We start from the raw sequence: 13504 nt of genomic DNA on the forward strand, positions 1-13504 counted from the left end.
GAACAGCAGAATTCAGTTTTCGTTGATTAATATGCAGTATGTATTCTTATTCATCTTTTTGTACAAGGCTCGAGTACTAACTTAGATTGAATACTAACTAAAACCCATTATTATACTATTTGCAGGTTCACACAGATCAAGTGTGTGGCCTATAGAACTATTGCTCAACAGTTACATGATTTCTAGACCTCTAATGATGCTTATGTTGTACTTTGTGTTTTACAGTTCTGGCGAATTGATTGGAGAGAAGGTAACTTACTGACCGATTTCTTACAGAGTGATTATGTATCATATATAAAATTAATTTGTTAATCAATCTAAAGAATTTTTTTTTATATGCAAAGGTGGCTTCAGGAATGTGACTAACATTGAACAGATTTCTAAAATTATGTGACCCTGAAGATGTTCAAAAAATACAGGCCCTTGGGAAGAGGTAAAGGGGCAGGCCTTAAGGGAAAGGGGGAGGGGACCGATGCAAATAATGGGGGAAAAGCTCTTAGATAAGGGCTGCCCTTATCTGCCCTTAAGTTTTAGTGACCAAAAGAAAAAAAAAAGTTAAGGGCTTTGTCTCTGCCCACCAATAATGATGCTCTAATGGCCATATAAAGGAGCACAAGTCTATCCGCTTTAAAATATTAAATAATTTTTGATTAGTTTTTTTTCTTTCTTTTATTTTATCTTATGAGGATTCTAAACACTGCTTTCTGAAGACATCTCTGTAAACATCTTTCAGAGGCTTCTATTGTTATTTCTACTATTTCCAGCAGTTTATTTCTTTTCTGTTAAACATTTTTATTTTATCTTATCATTGAGTATTTCCTTGAATTAAGCTTTGTTCACCCGTCAAGTTACGTGAAGAAAGATTCAATTGTTTTCTCAATTTTATTTTTTTGCTCAATCAGTCGTTTAGTTATTATTATATTAAAGTGATTTCAAATTGACAAACTGATCGTACTATCACAAAAGCATCTCCTTAATATTCTACCTGCCTATTTTTTACAGCAAACTATATTATCATTACTTGATGAATGAAGTATATTTGATTGGTTTCTAAGTTCCATTATTACCTGTAATAATCAGTGACCACCAATTAGATTGTTGGGAAGCAGAACCGTCAAGCACAAGATGATGTCGTTTCGGGAGAAGATTAGGAGGAGTCTCAAATCGACTCTACAGAGGAGACGCGCGAGCATCGGGTAATGGCTCAACCACCCCACAACATCATTCAAGGAAGTCGTCTCCGCCGTCATCCAGGCCCAGTCACCGAGATCCACCATGATCTGCAACAATTTTGATCGCCTATAAATAAATTGAGAATCAAACCAAAAGAAGACAAATAAGGAATAATCAAATCTCATATGTACTAATCGGTGAGAGTACAACATTTATCTTCTTTGAAAACTGGTACAATTAATATTTATGTTCTATCGATTGAAGAACAACGACAACCCTGATCCTCTTTTGCATTCTTTTTTATTAAACCGAAAAATATGAGGATGACGATATGCTTTTTCTCTATTCAAATACCGTGAAACAATAATGAGACATTCGTTTTCGCACATGTCAGTTATTGGGTTTTGTTTATGAAGCCCATCAGTTCAAACACGACTTTGGGCTCATCACAATGTTTATAGTTTTACAAATAATCGTTTTCACTTTGGTCCATATATTTCATGTTTAGTTTTGAAAATTGTAAAATGTGTAATGTATTATATACTTTAAATTATTTTTCATTATAATTTATGTTACACTTAACATTTATTAATTCTTTACCCCAAAACTTATTTCAATATTGTAAATGCTTTTAATATTGGTCGTTTCTAATAAACTGATTATTAAAATCTAAACCAAAATCTAAATTAAAATTTTAAAGTCAAATGTAATATTTTTTTTTTAATTGTATAGTTTCACCCCGCGCAGGGCGCGGATCTCAACCTAGTTATGGAGTATAATACATGCTTTCATAATATTTGCTATTTTTTATCCCATAAATTAGATGGATTTTTAACAACGTCGAATCTAGCTTGCAGAACTCCAAAGGCCCGCTCCACATCTTTTCGCACCGATTCTTGTTTTTTAGCAAAAAAGAGGCTTTCGGACCTTGTGGTAGTCGGATAGATTGAATAAAAGTAGCCCATTTCGGATAAATACCATCTGTGAGATAGTAAGCCAAATGATACTCTGTTCCGTTGACGTAGTAGTTGACTTGCGGAGCTTTTCCGTTAATAATTTCATCAAAAACAGGTGACCGATCAAGAATATTAAGATCGTTCATTGTACTTGGAGCTCCGAAAAAGGCGTGCCATATCCAGAGATCATGAGAAGCTACGGCCTCCAGGACAAGTGTTGGTTTATCGGTTCCACGTGAATACATTCCTTTCCAAGAGCTGGGACAATTCTTCCACTCCCAATGCATACAGTCGATGCTTCCAACCATGCCTGCAAAGCCACGTTCTTCTCCATAATATAGTAGTCGTTGAAGATCCTCCGGTGTGGGACGTCTTAGATATTGATCGCCATACAAGTTGATTATTGCGGCGGTAAACTGGTGCAAACATTTTCGAGCTGTTGTTTCACCAAGTCGTACATATTCGTCAACTGTATCAGACCCACCACCGTATGCCAATTGACGAATTGCTGCAGTACATTTTTGTAGTGGAGATACACCAGACCGGCCCGCTGCATCAACTTTTGGTTGAAAATACGGTACTTCTGTAGAGAGACGATGCACAATACCCATGTATAATGGTTTGTTCATCCGAAACCGGCGCCGGAATAATGAGTCCCCATATGTTGGAGTTTCACTAAAATAATCATTCCAGAGTTTATTGTGGGCTGCTTCCCGATTTCTCTCGATAAAAATACGTTGTTTTCGCTCTTTTGGTTGAGGGGGTATAATATCAGGGGTTTCAAAAATTTCATCAAATTCATCAAACATGGAACCAAATGCATCAACCTCATTTCTGTTGTAAAAATGATAATGTGATGATCCAGCCATTTTGAATGAATATGAGAAGGAAAGATGATTTGTAAGGAAGGAAATGTTTTGAGTAGGAGAAGAAGAAAGATGATTTGTAATTGTTATGAGAATATGTTTCTCAATTTTATAGGCCAATGAACGGAGTCACGAGCACAAGTTGTGACACTTTTAAAAAAAATCTTGTGACTCTTTATGACATCTTGTGAGAACTTTTGATTTTGTTAGTACATCTTGTGACTCATTTTGACATATTGTGATAGTTTTTGAGTTTGTTAGTACATCTTGTGACTCATTTTGACATCTTGTGACGATCACGACCACTACACATAACCACTTAAAGACATTAAGACATAAACACTTAAAACATAACACTATCATAAAGGTCATTACAGAAACACAATACAGAGAGTTAGTCATTACACATAATTAAAACAACATCCCCATTCAGAACAACATCCCCATTCAGATAAACAACAGCCCGATACCTAGGAAAATAAAGACAATAACCATAACCGCAACAAATGTTTCAAAGCTAATGCCTGAATTTTTATGCGCCAACTCCTCAACCATTTTCTCTATCCTAAGAAGCTTCTCCTCAGTCTCATGGTCACTCGAGAAGTTAAGAGAATCAACCTTTTGAGTTAACTGAAGTGTTTCTCCAGCTAGTGCTCTCATCTCCTCCATAACAGCGTCAGCCCACCACTTCCACACATGGCAGTCGCCATCATCCTTATTACGACATGTGTAGAATCTTCTACCTGGATCGGTTCTCCTGTAACATGTTGCGATCTGCGGTTGACTACCACAATAGCATATTTGAGGAAATCCGAACTCCACCTCCGGTTGCGGCGGGTACACTTGCTCCTCACCCTCCATGTACCTGAAAAGTTCCTCACCATTGATGTTGCTTAACTCAGCCTGGTTCATTTGAATCAGAGCTTCTATTTCGCTGTACCCACTGTCCTCCCCATCCCCTCCAAAGTCCTCAGATTGAGAGGGCTGGCTATAGCTGTAACGTCCCATGTATAATAAAACCAGCAACAAGTTACAATTTGAATCATACTTTGGAGATAATCATACATAGACTGTTGAGTTAAAAAAATCAAACATAAGTGCATTCATATTAAGATTAAAAAGCAACCAGGAAATACAATCATACATATCAGAATCACTTAGGAGATAATCATACATATCCGAAAACACTTAAAGAGCAGAAAACAGAGCAGATAATACAAACCACTTAACACACAAATTAAAAGACAACTGAGATAAATCTCAGTAACAAGAACGGAGATAAATCTCAAAAATACAGGGCCAGCAGCTTGTTCTTCACGACTTCTTCAGCCTCACTCAGTGTGTCTTTTCTCGCAATGAGACTGTCGAGTATGGCCAGCTTGGATAGTTTCTCCTTTGTTGCCAAATCCTCCTTCTTCATTTCCCAAATGCTTGCGTAGTCTGCTAGAGACTTCCCTTCAGTTTTGTTTCTTCTAGCTTTTGCCGCCTTCACACCTTCAGGCCTGACATCAGGATCAGCAACATTGGTGGCTGAAGTTTGGGAATCTGTCTCACCAACTTTTCTCTTTCCACTGGCAGTAGGTTTAGGAGGGTTAAGGCTAAGCCATTTCTGCTCATACCTCAGGACACACCACGCATGCTCAAGAGTAAATTTGGAATTCTGATCAGAGAAGTAGATGTCATGAGCCACCTTGAGAACATCATTGTCGTTTTGGCCACTCGTCATTTGTCTCTCTGCAGCCGCATGTGCACCACAGAACTTGTTAGTCAGGTCATTGATCTTGTGCCACCTTTGCCTACAATGGAGGAATGCTCTCTTGTCACGACCAGTCTCTGCAATATAATCTTTTACTCGATCCCAGAAGGTCCCGCTCTTTTGGTCATTACCCACAATAGGATCCTTAGATGTGTTTAGCCATGCACTTATTAGAAGCTCGTCATCAGCTGGTGTCCACTTCCTTCTCTCCCTACGGTCCACAGGTGGAGTTGGAGCGTCGGCTTGTTGTGAACTGAAAGGAGGAATTTCAGAGGCAAAACTCTCATACGAGATATTTTGGCTCTGAAGGAGGCCTACATAACCAGAGGACTGGCTATATGGACCAGCGGCTTGGCTATATGAACCAGAGGCCTAGCTATATGGACCAGAGGCCTGGCTATATGGACCAGAGGTCTGGCTATATGGATGCCTTGAATCCATAGCAATACGAAGAGAGTAGTGAAGATGAGATTTTAGCAAAGAGAGAAAGAAAGGAGATGAGATTATAGGATAGGTTGAAGGATGGTTTGGTTTTAATAGGTGAAACTGTAATAAGTTACATTCATAATTACCTAAGCATAAACAACCAAAGTCTAATCACAACTTATTGCACAAATTCAATCCACAGACTACACTTTACGAAACTTAAATATGACCAAGCTACCTTTACAACTCCATTTAATATAAAGGGGATTTCGTTTTCAATCACAATTCAAGACTATACGTTTTCAATCCAAGTTATCAGTTAAATAAGTGGAGCTACTATTAACAACCTGTGGAAACAGAGCAAACCCTTAATCTACACAATTTACAATCGCTTACTATTAGTTTCATCAAACACACCCAAATTCAAACGAATGAACTCCTATCAGTATATACCAGTACCGATATGAACTGGAAGCAGTCGCAGAAACTCAAACACACATGCTAATGCTACACTTTTCTAAACATCTGCATTGACAGTACAATACACAACTTAACCAGAGCAAACAGTTTAACCAGCCTTATCAGTTTAACACGCAAATCAGTTTAACACTTGACAAAATCATTACTTTTTCATTACCACGAATCCAGATAAATAAAACCCTTAATTTACACAATTTACAATCAATTTTACACGAAACTATATAATCTAAACCGTTAATCTACAAAATCTACACAATTTAACAATCAATTTCACGGATGCAAACCAAACCAATCTACAAAATCTACACAATCTACACCGTTAATCAAGTTAATCTACACCAAAGAAGTTTTCAAAACCCTATATCAGTTATATAGATTAACTCCCTTATATACACATGCAAACGAAACGACAACGATTACATACCTTCTTCGAATCGGCCGTGGTGCTTTGGAACCGCCGTGGACAGAGAACGCGACGAAGGAGAGACACCAAACGAATTCACCGTCGACAGGAACGGAGAGAGACGCCGGTGGAAGCGCCATCGAGAGTAAACACCGGTGGAGAGACACGCCAAAGGAAGCGCCATCGAGAGAGAACGCGACGGAGAGAGAAGCGCAGAAGAATCGCCTCGAGAGAGAGAACAGACCGAACACAACGAAGAGAGAGAACAGACCAATCTCGGCCTTTGATCTCTTTTGCCCAAAATGTTTCTCATCAACGCTCCAGAACAAGCCACGTGCCTCCTAAGGACGCTGATCAAAACATTTTAATTAAGGAACGTCCCAACTATATTTCGCGTTTTTTTCATTTAATTATCAGCCTTTAATGCTAAGAAATAGCCCATTAGGACGCCGATAATCATGCTCTTACTTCACCGATGTGGGACTCTCAAACGAGAGACCACAAAAAGCGCTGCTGATGGGCTTTGATGGACCATTTATAAATTTGGGCTTTTACATTGAATTATATGTGTGTATAAAACAGGCGTACCGCCAATGTAATTAAATCGATTAACATAAATAAATATCAAAATCTTATGGTCAAACCAAAGGCTGATTAGTATCATCAGAGATGTAAATGTGACCCATCTTCTTGCGTTTGGTCTCCATGTATCTTCTGTTCTCATTGGTGATTGGTGTCACCACCGGCACACGCCCAACTACGGCCAGTCCGTACCCTTTCAGTCCTGTGAACTTAGCCGGATTATTCGTCATCAGCCTCATTGTTCTCACTCCTATGTCCCTAAGCATCTACATTTTGGACCAATTTTTCCAAAACCAAATGAAATAAGTAATAATATTATCTTTATACTAACTCTGAACAAAAATAACTTTAAAACCAAAACCAAATCAAAATATAATGTCTGACCTGAGCACCAATGCCGTATTCACGAGCATCAATGGCTAGACCAAGTTCAAGATTAGCCTGAACAGTGTCATGTCCTTTGTCTTGCAAGTTATAAGCTCTAAGCTTGTGACCAAGACCAATGCCTCTTCCTTCGTGTCCCCTAAGATACACAACCACGCCTCTTCCCTCTTTCTCGATTAGCTGCATGGCTAACTCCAACTGGTTTCCACAGTCACACCTTGCTGAACCGAAAATATCTCCGGTTAAGCACTCTGAATGCACTCTTACCAGAATGTCCTGACCGTTTCCAATGTTTCCCTGGTTAAGATTCAGGCAGAAACAACACAACACTAGTCTTATTAACCAAAACAGATCAAGAGTTTGATCGTAAAGCAAAGTGGTGTTTGATGTACCTTAACAAGGGCAATATTTTCGGCTCCATCAAGTGTTGAGCGATAGCAATAAGCTTGGAAAAGACCCCATTTGGTAGGCAAACGAGACACGGTTATTCTCTCCACTAGCTTATCTCGCTTTCTTCGATATCTACAAGTATTATCATATTTATTAGAGACAAGGTCACCCACGATTTGAAAGTAATATATAATATCCCAACCCGATCTATATATAATCGATCCAGCCAAAGTTATCTATCTTCTAAATACATTTTCAATATTCTTATTCTTATTCACTTACCTGATTAGATCAGTCAAGGATACAATGGGAATGTCATGTTCCGAAGCAAGCTTTTTAATATACGGTAGAGACGCTATTGACCCATCTTCTTGATCAAGAATGGCTGAAAGAACAGAGACTGGACGTAAACCAGCCAATATCATTAGATCAACCGAAGCTTCGGTGTGACCGGCTCTCCTCAAAACTCCACCGTCTCTGTACTTGAGAGGGAATACATGACCTGGTCTCCTGAAATCATCTTGTTTAGCTTCAAGAGAGGCAAGCGTGAGAACCGTCATGGCCCTGTCTGAAGCTGAAACTCCTGTTGATGTTCCTGATTTTGCATCCTGTAACCAAGAACTTTATCAGAAAACTGAAACCCTCTAGAGAATCATATCATATCTGTTTTTGCATAACCATGGCTGGATGTAGGCATGGTCAAGTGAAACATTGGACTTAGCCCCTAAACTTTTAAAAGTTATATATACATAAATAACTCTCAAATTATGGGAAAAAATATTAAAGTTTTTAATAAATGTCTATAGCCCCAAAATTTTTAAAGTTATATACATAAATAACTCTCAAATTATGGGGAAATTATTAAAGTTTTTAATAAATGTCTATAGCCCCAAATTTCAGATACAGCCATTTGCAAAAATGCTTACGACGGTGATGGTGAAAGTTGGTGCAGAGGAATCTTCGTCTTCCATTTCAGGTGACATGAGTGTAAGGTTTAATCTTCCAAGGTCTTGTTGCTTCATACCAACCGAGACAATCCCGGAACCATTCTTGATCAGAAAGGCTATGTCTTTTGGACTAGTTAGAGTTGCCGACATGATCAGGTTCCCTTCAACGTCCCCGTTCTCATCGTCAACAACGATCACAAACTGATCAAGAAAGAAAGAATAAAGACCGAGTCTACACAACAGATAAACCATTAATGGGGACTTCATCAAGATTGAACAAACCTTGCCTTGTGGTAGAGATTGAAGAGCGAGTTCGATAGAGGAGTAGCCCTGAGTAGGACAATCAGGATCACCTTCTGCGTCACTCACGAAAAAATCAACAGTTTCTGCAGGCGTGATCTCCGCGTCAACATGATCAAAGAAAGACCCATCATCTGTTCCTCTGAGAGGAGTATCATTGCCATCACTATTCCCAATAGCCTTTGTCTCCCAAGATGAACCGTTAACCAATCTCCAGCAAGTACTAGTTCTACCTGCAAACCTAGGCGACCTGTACAAGTAAGAGAGCCACTGTTTTTGATAACACACGTACGACAAACAACATATATAATAAGAAAGGGGGACAGGTTAATTATCATCAAAACCTTGAACTAATGAAGCCGTGTCCGAAAAAGATGCGGGGAGACAAAGCAGAATCCATCTACTGGGACATGAAAATAACGATCGGTGCGCTGCTTCTCGTCTCCTTAATTTAGGAAAAATAAAAAAAATAAAGCAGACATTTTACAAGGATGTAACAGAAACGAAATCACCACCACGAGTTTTGGATTAGGACTTATCTTCTTTCTTTTCGTTTCTGTCATCACACATCATCATCATCGTACTGACAAGAGTCGAGTTTCTCATGGGCCACACGTTTGTTTAAAAATTTATATACGTTTAAATAAATATTTCTTTAAACGGAAACCTCTAGTTCGTCTGGAAGGTCTTATTGACCTTCTTGACTCGAGTGCTGACGTGGCGGTTCCTTACAAAACCCCCCCAACGAACTGTACTTTGGAAAGGACAGGAAGGGAGAGAAAAGACGGTGGAGCAAAAACGGATCTAGTCGGAGAGTCGCCGGAGAATCTGTTTCAGAGGTAGGGACATAAGTTTCTCCGATCTCACTAGATCGGTCGTTGCATTGTATCCGTTCGTCGTGTAAGTTTAGAAATCTTTAAGCTTCAAATGTGTAGTTACCGTAGCTTCGCACGCCTTTGTATTTATTATGTGATTCGTGTTTTGGTTAATGTGAGCTAGGTTTCATGTTCTTCAGGAAGAATCGAGGTGGTGGATGGGGACATGGCTGAGCCGGAGGAGACAGTAAACGGAGTGAAGGAGAAGAAGTTATGGAAAGGTGTATTTGCTGTTTCGGGCATTATGTCTACTCTTGTCATCTATGGTGTTCTTCAGGTCTGTCGTGTCATGAATCCTTACAGTTTCTGTTCTATGGAATCTAGTTAAACTTTCTTTGTGGGTTTTTTTTTCTTTTTTGGTTTTGTAGGAGAAGATAATGAGAGTTCCTTATGGACTGAACAAAGAGTTCTTTAAGTACTCTTTGTTTCTTGTTTTCTGCAACAGGCTCACTACATCAGCTGTTTCTGCTGGTGCTTTATTGGTAGACCAGCAAAATATCAACTTGTATTTTATTATTCATACTTAATTACCGAAGTATGAAGAACTCTGTTTTATAAAAAAAAATATTGTAGGCAAGCAAGAAGGTTTTGGATCCTGTAGCTCCGGTTTACAAATATTGCCTTATTTCAGTGACTAACATCTTAACCACAACATGCCAATATGAGGTACGGTATTCTTATAACTCCACTCTTAGTTTTATGAAATTGTTGTGGCGACTTTTATAGCTATTGGCTTTTTTTGCCATCTGTCTGTAATGCTTCCAGGCTCTCAAGTATGTGAGCTTTCCGGTCCAAACCCTAGCTAAATGTGCCAAAATGATACCAGTAATGGTATGTTGTTACTTGTTGCGCTCTTTTCCGATATATGCATTTGAGTTTAGCACACCATTTCTTATATCTATGCTCTATGACTCTGTTACAGGTATGGGGAACTCTCATCATGCAGAAAAAGTACAAGGGCTTTGACTATCTAGTGGCTTTTCTGGTCACCCTGGGGTGCTCTGTTTTCATTCTTTTCCCGGTACAAATCTGCACTACACTCAGTTCCTAGCTATGGTTAAGAGTATCACAATTGCCATGAACAATATAAGGTAAGGTGTACTGATGTTTGTTTACGACAAACATGTGAGCCGTAGGCAGGAGATGATGTTAGTCCGTACAATAAGGGAAGGGAAAATACTGTTTGGGGTGTTTCCCTAATGGCTGGCTATCTCGGGTATGTGTCTATCTCTGTGTTACTCGTCACACTGTTTATGTTGATCATTCTGAGATTATGTTGGTTACTAATCATGATTGTGTATTTTTGTCTAACAGGTTTGATGGCTTTACAAGCACTTTCCAAGACAAACTCTTTAAAGGGTATAATATGGAGATACACAACCAAATATTCTACACAACACTTTGTTCTTGTGTTCTCAGTTTCTCTGGTGAGAATTTTACTTAATTGCTGCTGTCTTTACTGCAATAGTTGCATCTTCTTATGTCAATCATGATCTTTACTTGTGATTTTGTAAAAAAAAATTTTTTTTTTTTTTTGTAGGACTTATACTGCAAGGCCATTTACTACTAGCTGTAGATTTTGTTTCTCGGCATAGAGATTGTTTAGTGGACATCGCTCTCCTTTCCACAGTAAGTTTCAGTTTTCTCTACTGTTCTACTTAGTCACTGCAATAACATGTTTTGTCCTTAATTATCTTACGTTTATGTAGTCTCAGAGGTACTTTAGACTGTACTACCACTATGATTCCATGATCCCAAAAGCTTTGAGGACATACATCTCATGATACAATCTTCCTTTATTGTCTCTCTTAAATTCCCACTGAAGTTACCAGAGACTAATGTGCAGGTTGCAACAGCAAGCCAGTTCTTCATTTCTTACACCATTAGGACATTTGGTGCTTTAACATTTGCTGCAATCATGACAACGAGACAGGTAAACAAAAAACAAACCTGACTCAATCCTATTAATCCGTATTAATAACTAACGCCACGTCCCTTTCTCATTCGTCTTATTAAAGCTTGCAAGCATCATGCTCTCATGCATTTGGTTCTCTCATCCGCTTAGCTGGGAGCAATGTATCGGATCGGTATATCTTTTGATTCTCTCGTACATGCAACGGAACTTGAAACATTTTAGATTCGATAAAAGCTTAGGCACTCCAATTACTATAACGTTATAGTTTTAATATTTTGACTAACCAAAGTTCATTCAATGATGATCAGGTCATTGTTTTCGGGTCTTTATACGCTAAGAACTTACTGAACAACAACAAGAAATCAGAAAAGCAACGGCCTCAGCCTCCAGAGCTTCCGCAGTATGAAAAGCCTGAGGGCTCTTAAGACGCGAATCTTTTCAACACCAGTCGATAAAGAATAGGATTTTGATATTGTCAGTCGCTGCATTTTTCATTTTTTATGTATTTCATTTTGTTGGATCGCTTGTAGGATTATATTATATAATATACATAATGCATGTGTGTTTCGATGACATCTGATGTAGCCACTGATAGATGGGATTGATTCCCAGTAGAAGACTTATTCAACGGAGAAGAATTGTACTAGTTAACACCTAAACATTATTATAAGGTTCTTCTCTTGCATGTGTGTGTGTTTTAAGGTGCTGACGCCGATGAGTATCAGCCTTATATACATCACGTGGACCAGTTCTTAATTTGTATTCATACTTGACTACTTCAAACGAGAGATAATCCTTCTTATTTATCAATTATGTTGTAAAGGGTGATCAGTTATAGGTTAGCCGGTTAACTGTCTATAAATAATTTATTCACGAACTGAAAAATAACTAATAAGAATAATCTTTTAGTCAATAAAGTCTATAACGTTCACGGGTTTAACTTTAACCAAATAACCTGTTGAACGTGGGCACAAATACTCCTTACTTGCCTTATATTCGTTACTCTCGTTACTCGATCCGTACTCGCCTTGTTTTTTAAGTATTCATCGTTGCCAAGTCAAGTATCAAGCCATTGAATTTTGTTACTTGCAAATACAAAGCGAATAACAAGTATCACAAAAAAGTTAACAACTTATCTTGATACTACTATTTACTTGTTTTACTACTGAAAAGATGATAACCAAACCATGAAAATCAAAGTCCCAAAATGGTATTTCTATGTTGTAAAAAGTAAACAGTAATTTTATATCGAAATAAACGTACTATATTCCTTTTTCTTCTTTTATACTATGTGCAAATATTTTATTTGAAATAACTCTCATGTTTTTATCAATTCGAATAAACAAAACGAAATTTCATAACCCTCTCTGATAGAATATTATCTATCAAGTAATTCTTAAACTTAGAAATATATCCACATAATTCATAAGTATTTGTAAGTAGTAAATAATCGAATAAGGCAAGTAACTTACTAGTAATATATTTTTGGACAAGTACTCGAAATAACAAGTACTCGTTTCCGACAAAGCAAATACAAGTCGAAAATTTTATTACTCATTTTAGGCAAGACAAGTATCAAGTATACGTAAAAATACAAGTAATCGTCTCGCGTCCATCCCTAGTTGAACCTATAGTTCACCAAAGACCAATTGCTTTCAGAGAAATATCTTCTAATGATTTACCGTTAGTTGTTAACGTTAGCAAAAATAACTGATATTCAGTCGCATGTTGTCTCTGTTAGACTGAGTCCATAACCTGAAAGAATGATCTGCTTTCATAAGGTTTTGATCTACATTTTGTACAACACTAGGAAGAGATTCAGCATTACCAGCTATAAGTAGAAGCATAATACTCTCTAAGTTTCCTACTAGATGTAACATTACACTAACATTCACACTAAAACCAAAAAGCTAAGAGAGTCTGATTCGATTACAGGGTATAACGTTGCCACCGAAATTAGGCAACAATCGTTATTGTTTAATCTAATAGGAACTCTCTCTCTCTCTCTCTCTCTCTCTCTTCTCTCTCTCTCTCTCTCCTCTCTCTCTCTC

The 13504-nt window shown here is 38.0% G+C and overlaps 3 protein-coding genes across 7 annotated transcripts; 1 reads left to right on the forward strand and 2 right to left on the reverse strand.

Annotated features, from left to right (window-relative positions):
• Window positions 1–901: 901 nt before the first annotated feature.
• LOC108821933 (monofunctional riboflavin biosynthesis protein RIBA 3, chloroplastic) lies at window positions 902–9241 on the reverse strand. Of its 2 annotated transcripts, none has more exons than XM_057002569.1 (7): window positions 9008–9241; window positions 8646–8913; window positions 8343–8564; window positions 7699–8024; window positions 7419–7548; window positions 7027–7323; window positions 902–1280 (listed from the first exon to the last, which is right to left on the reverse strand). In XM_057002569.1, the coding sequence occupies exons 1-7, from the start codon at window positions 9061–9063 to the stop codon at window positions 1077–1079; spliced, it is 1503 nt and encodes a 500-aa protein (XP_056858549.1). In that variant the 5' UTR covers window positions 9064–9241; the 3' UTR covers window positions 902–1076. The 2 variants fall into 2 exon arrangements, with proteins under 2 accessions (XP_056858549.1, XP_018450431.1); XM_018594929.2 differs by lacking the exon at window positions 902–1280 and adding an exon at window positions 6583–6908 and having other exon boundaries at window positions 9008–9237.
• On the reverse strand, window positions 3332–6445 carry LOC108821941 (uncharacterized). Its single transcript, XM_018594940.2, has 2 exons — window positions 6082–6445; window positions 3332–3989 (listed from the first exon to the last, which is right to left on the reverse strand). The coding sequence occupies exons 1-2, from the start codon at window positions 6198–6200 to the stop codon at window positions 3443–3445; spliced, it is 666 nt and encodes a 221-aa protein (XP_018450442.1). The 5' UTR covers window positions 6201–6445; the 3' UTR covers window positions 3332–3442.
• Window positions 9242–9345: 104 nt separating the features above from the next.
• On the forward strand, window positions 9346–12028 carry LOC108840157 (UDP-galactose/UDP-glucose transporter 5B). 4 transcript variants are annotated; one of them, XM_057002570.1, is made up of 12 exons: window positions 9346–9502; window positions 9679–9815; window positions 9907–10020; window positions 10112–10204; window positions 10304–10369; window positions 10461–10559; window positions 10675–10754; window positions 10853–10965; window positions 11079–11167; window positions 11385–11471; window positions 11557–11625; window positions 11762–12028. In XM_057002570.1, exons 2-12 carry the CDS (start codon window positions 9705–9707, stop codon window positions 11876–11878), a joined length of 1038 nt encoding a protein of 345 aa, XP_056858550.1. In that variant the 5' UTR covers window positions 9346–9502; window positions 9679–9704; the 3' UTR covers window positions 11879–12028. The 4 variants fall into 4 exon arrangements, with proteins under 4 accessions (XP_056858550.1, XP_056858551.1, XP_018468488.2 ...); XM_057002571.1 differs by having other exon boundaries at window positions 9390–9502; window positions 9663–9815; XM_018612986.2 differs by having other exon boundaries at window positions 9414–9563.
• The last annotated feature ends 1476 nt before the right edge of the window (window positions 12029–13504 follow it).

This window comes from Raphanus sativus, chromosome 2 (genome assembly GCF_000801105.2).
Source record: "Raphanus sativus cultivar WK10039 chromosome 2, ASM80110v3, whole genome shotgun sequence".
Taxonomy (NCBI): domain Eukaryota; kingdom Viridiplantae; phylum Streptophyta; class Magnoliopsida; order Brassicales; family Brassicaceae; genus Raphanus; species Raphanus sativus.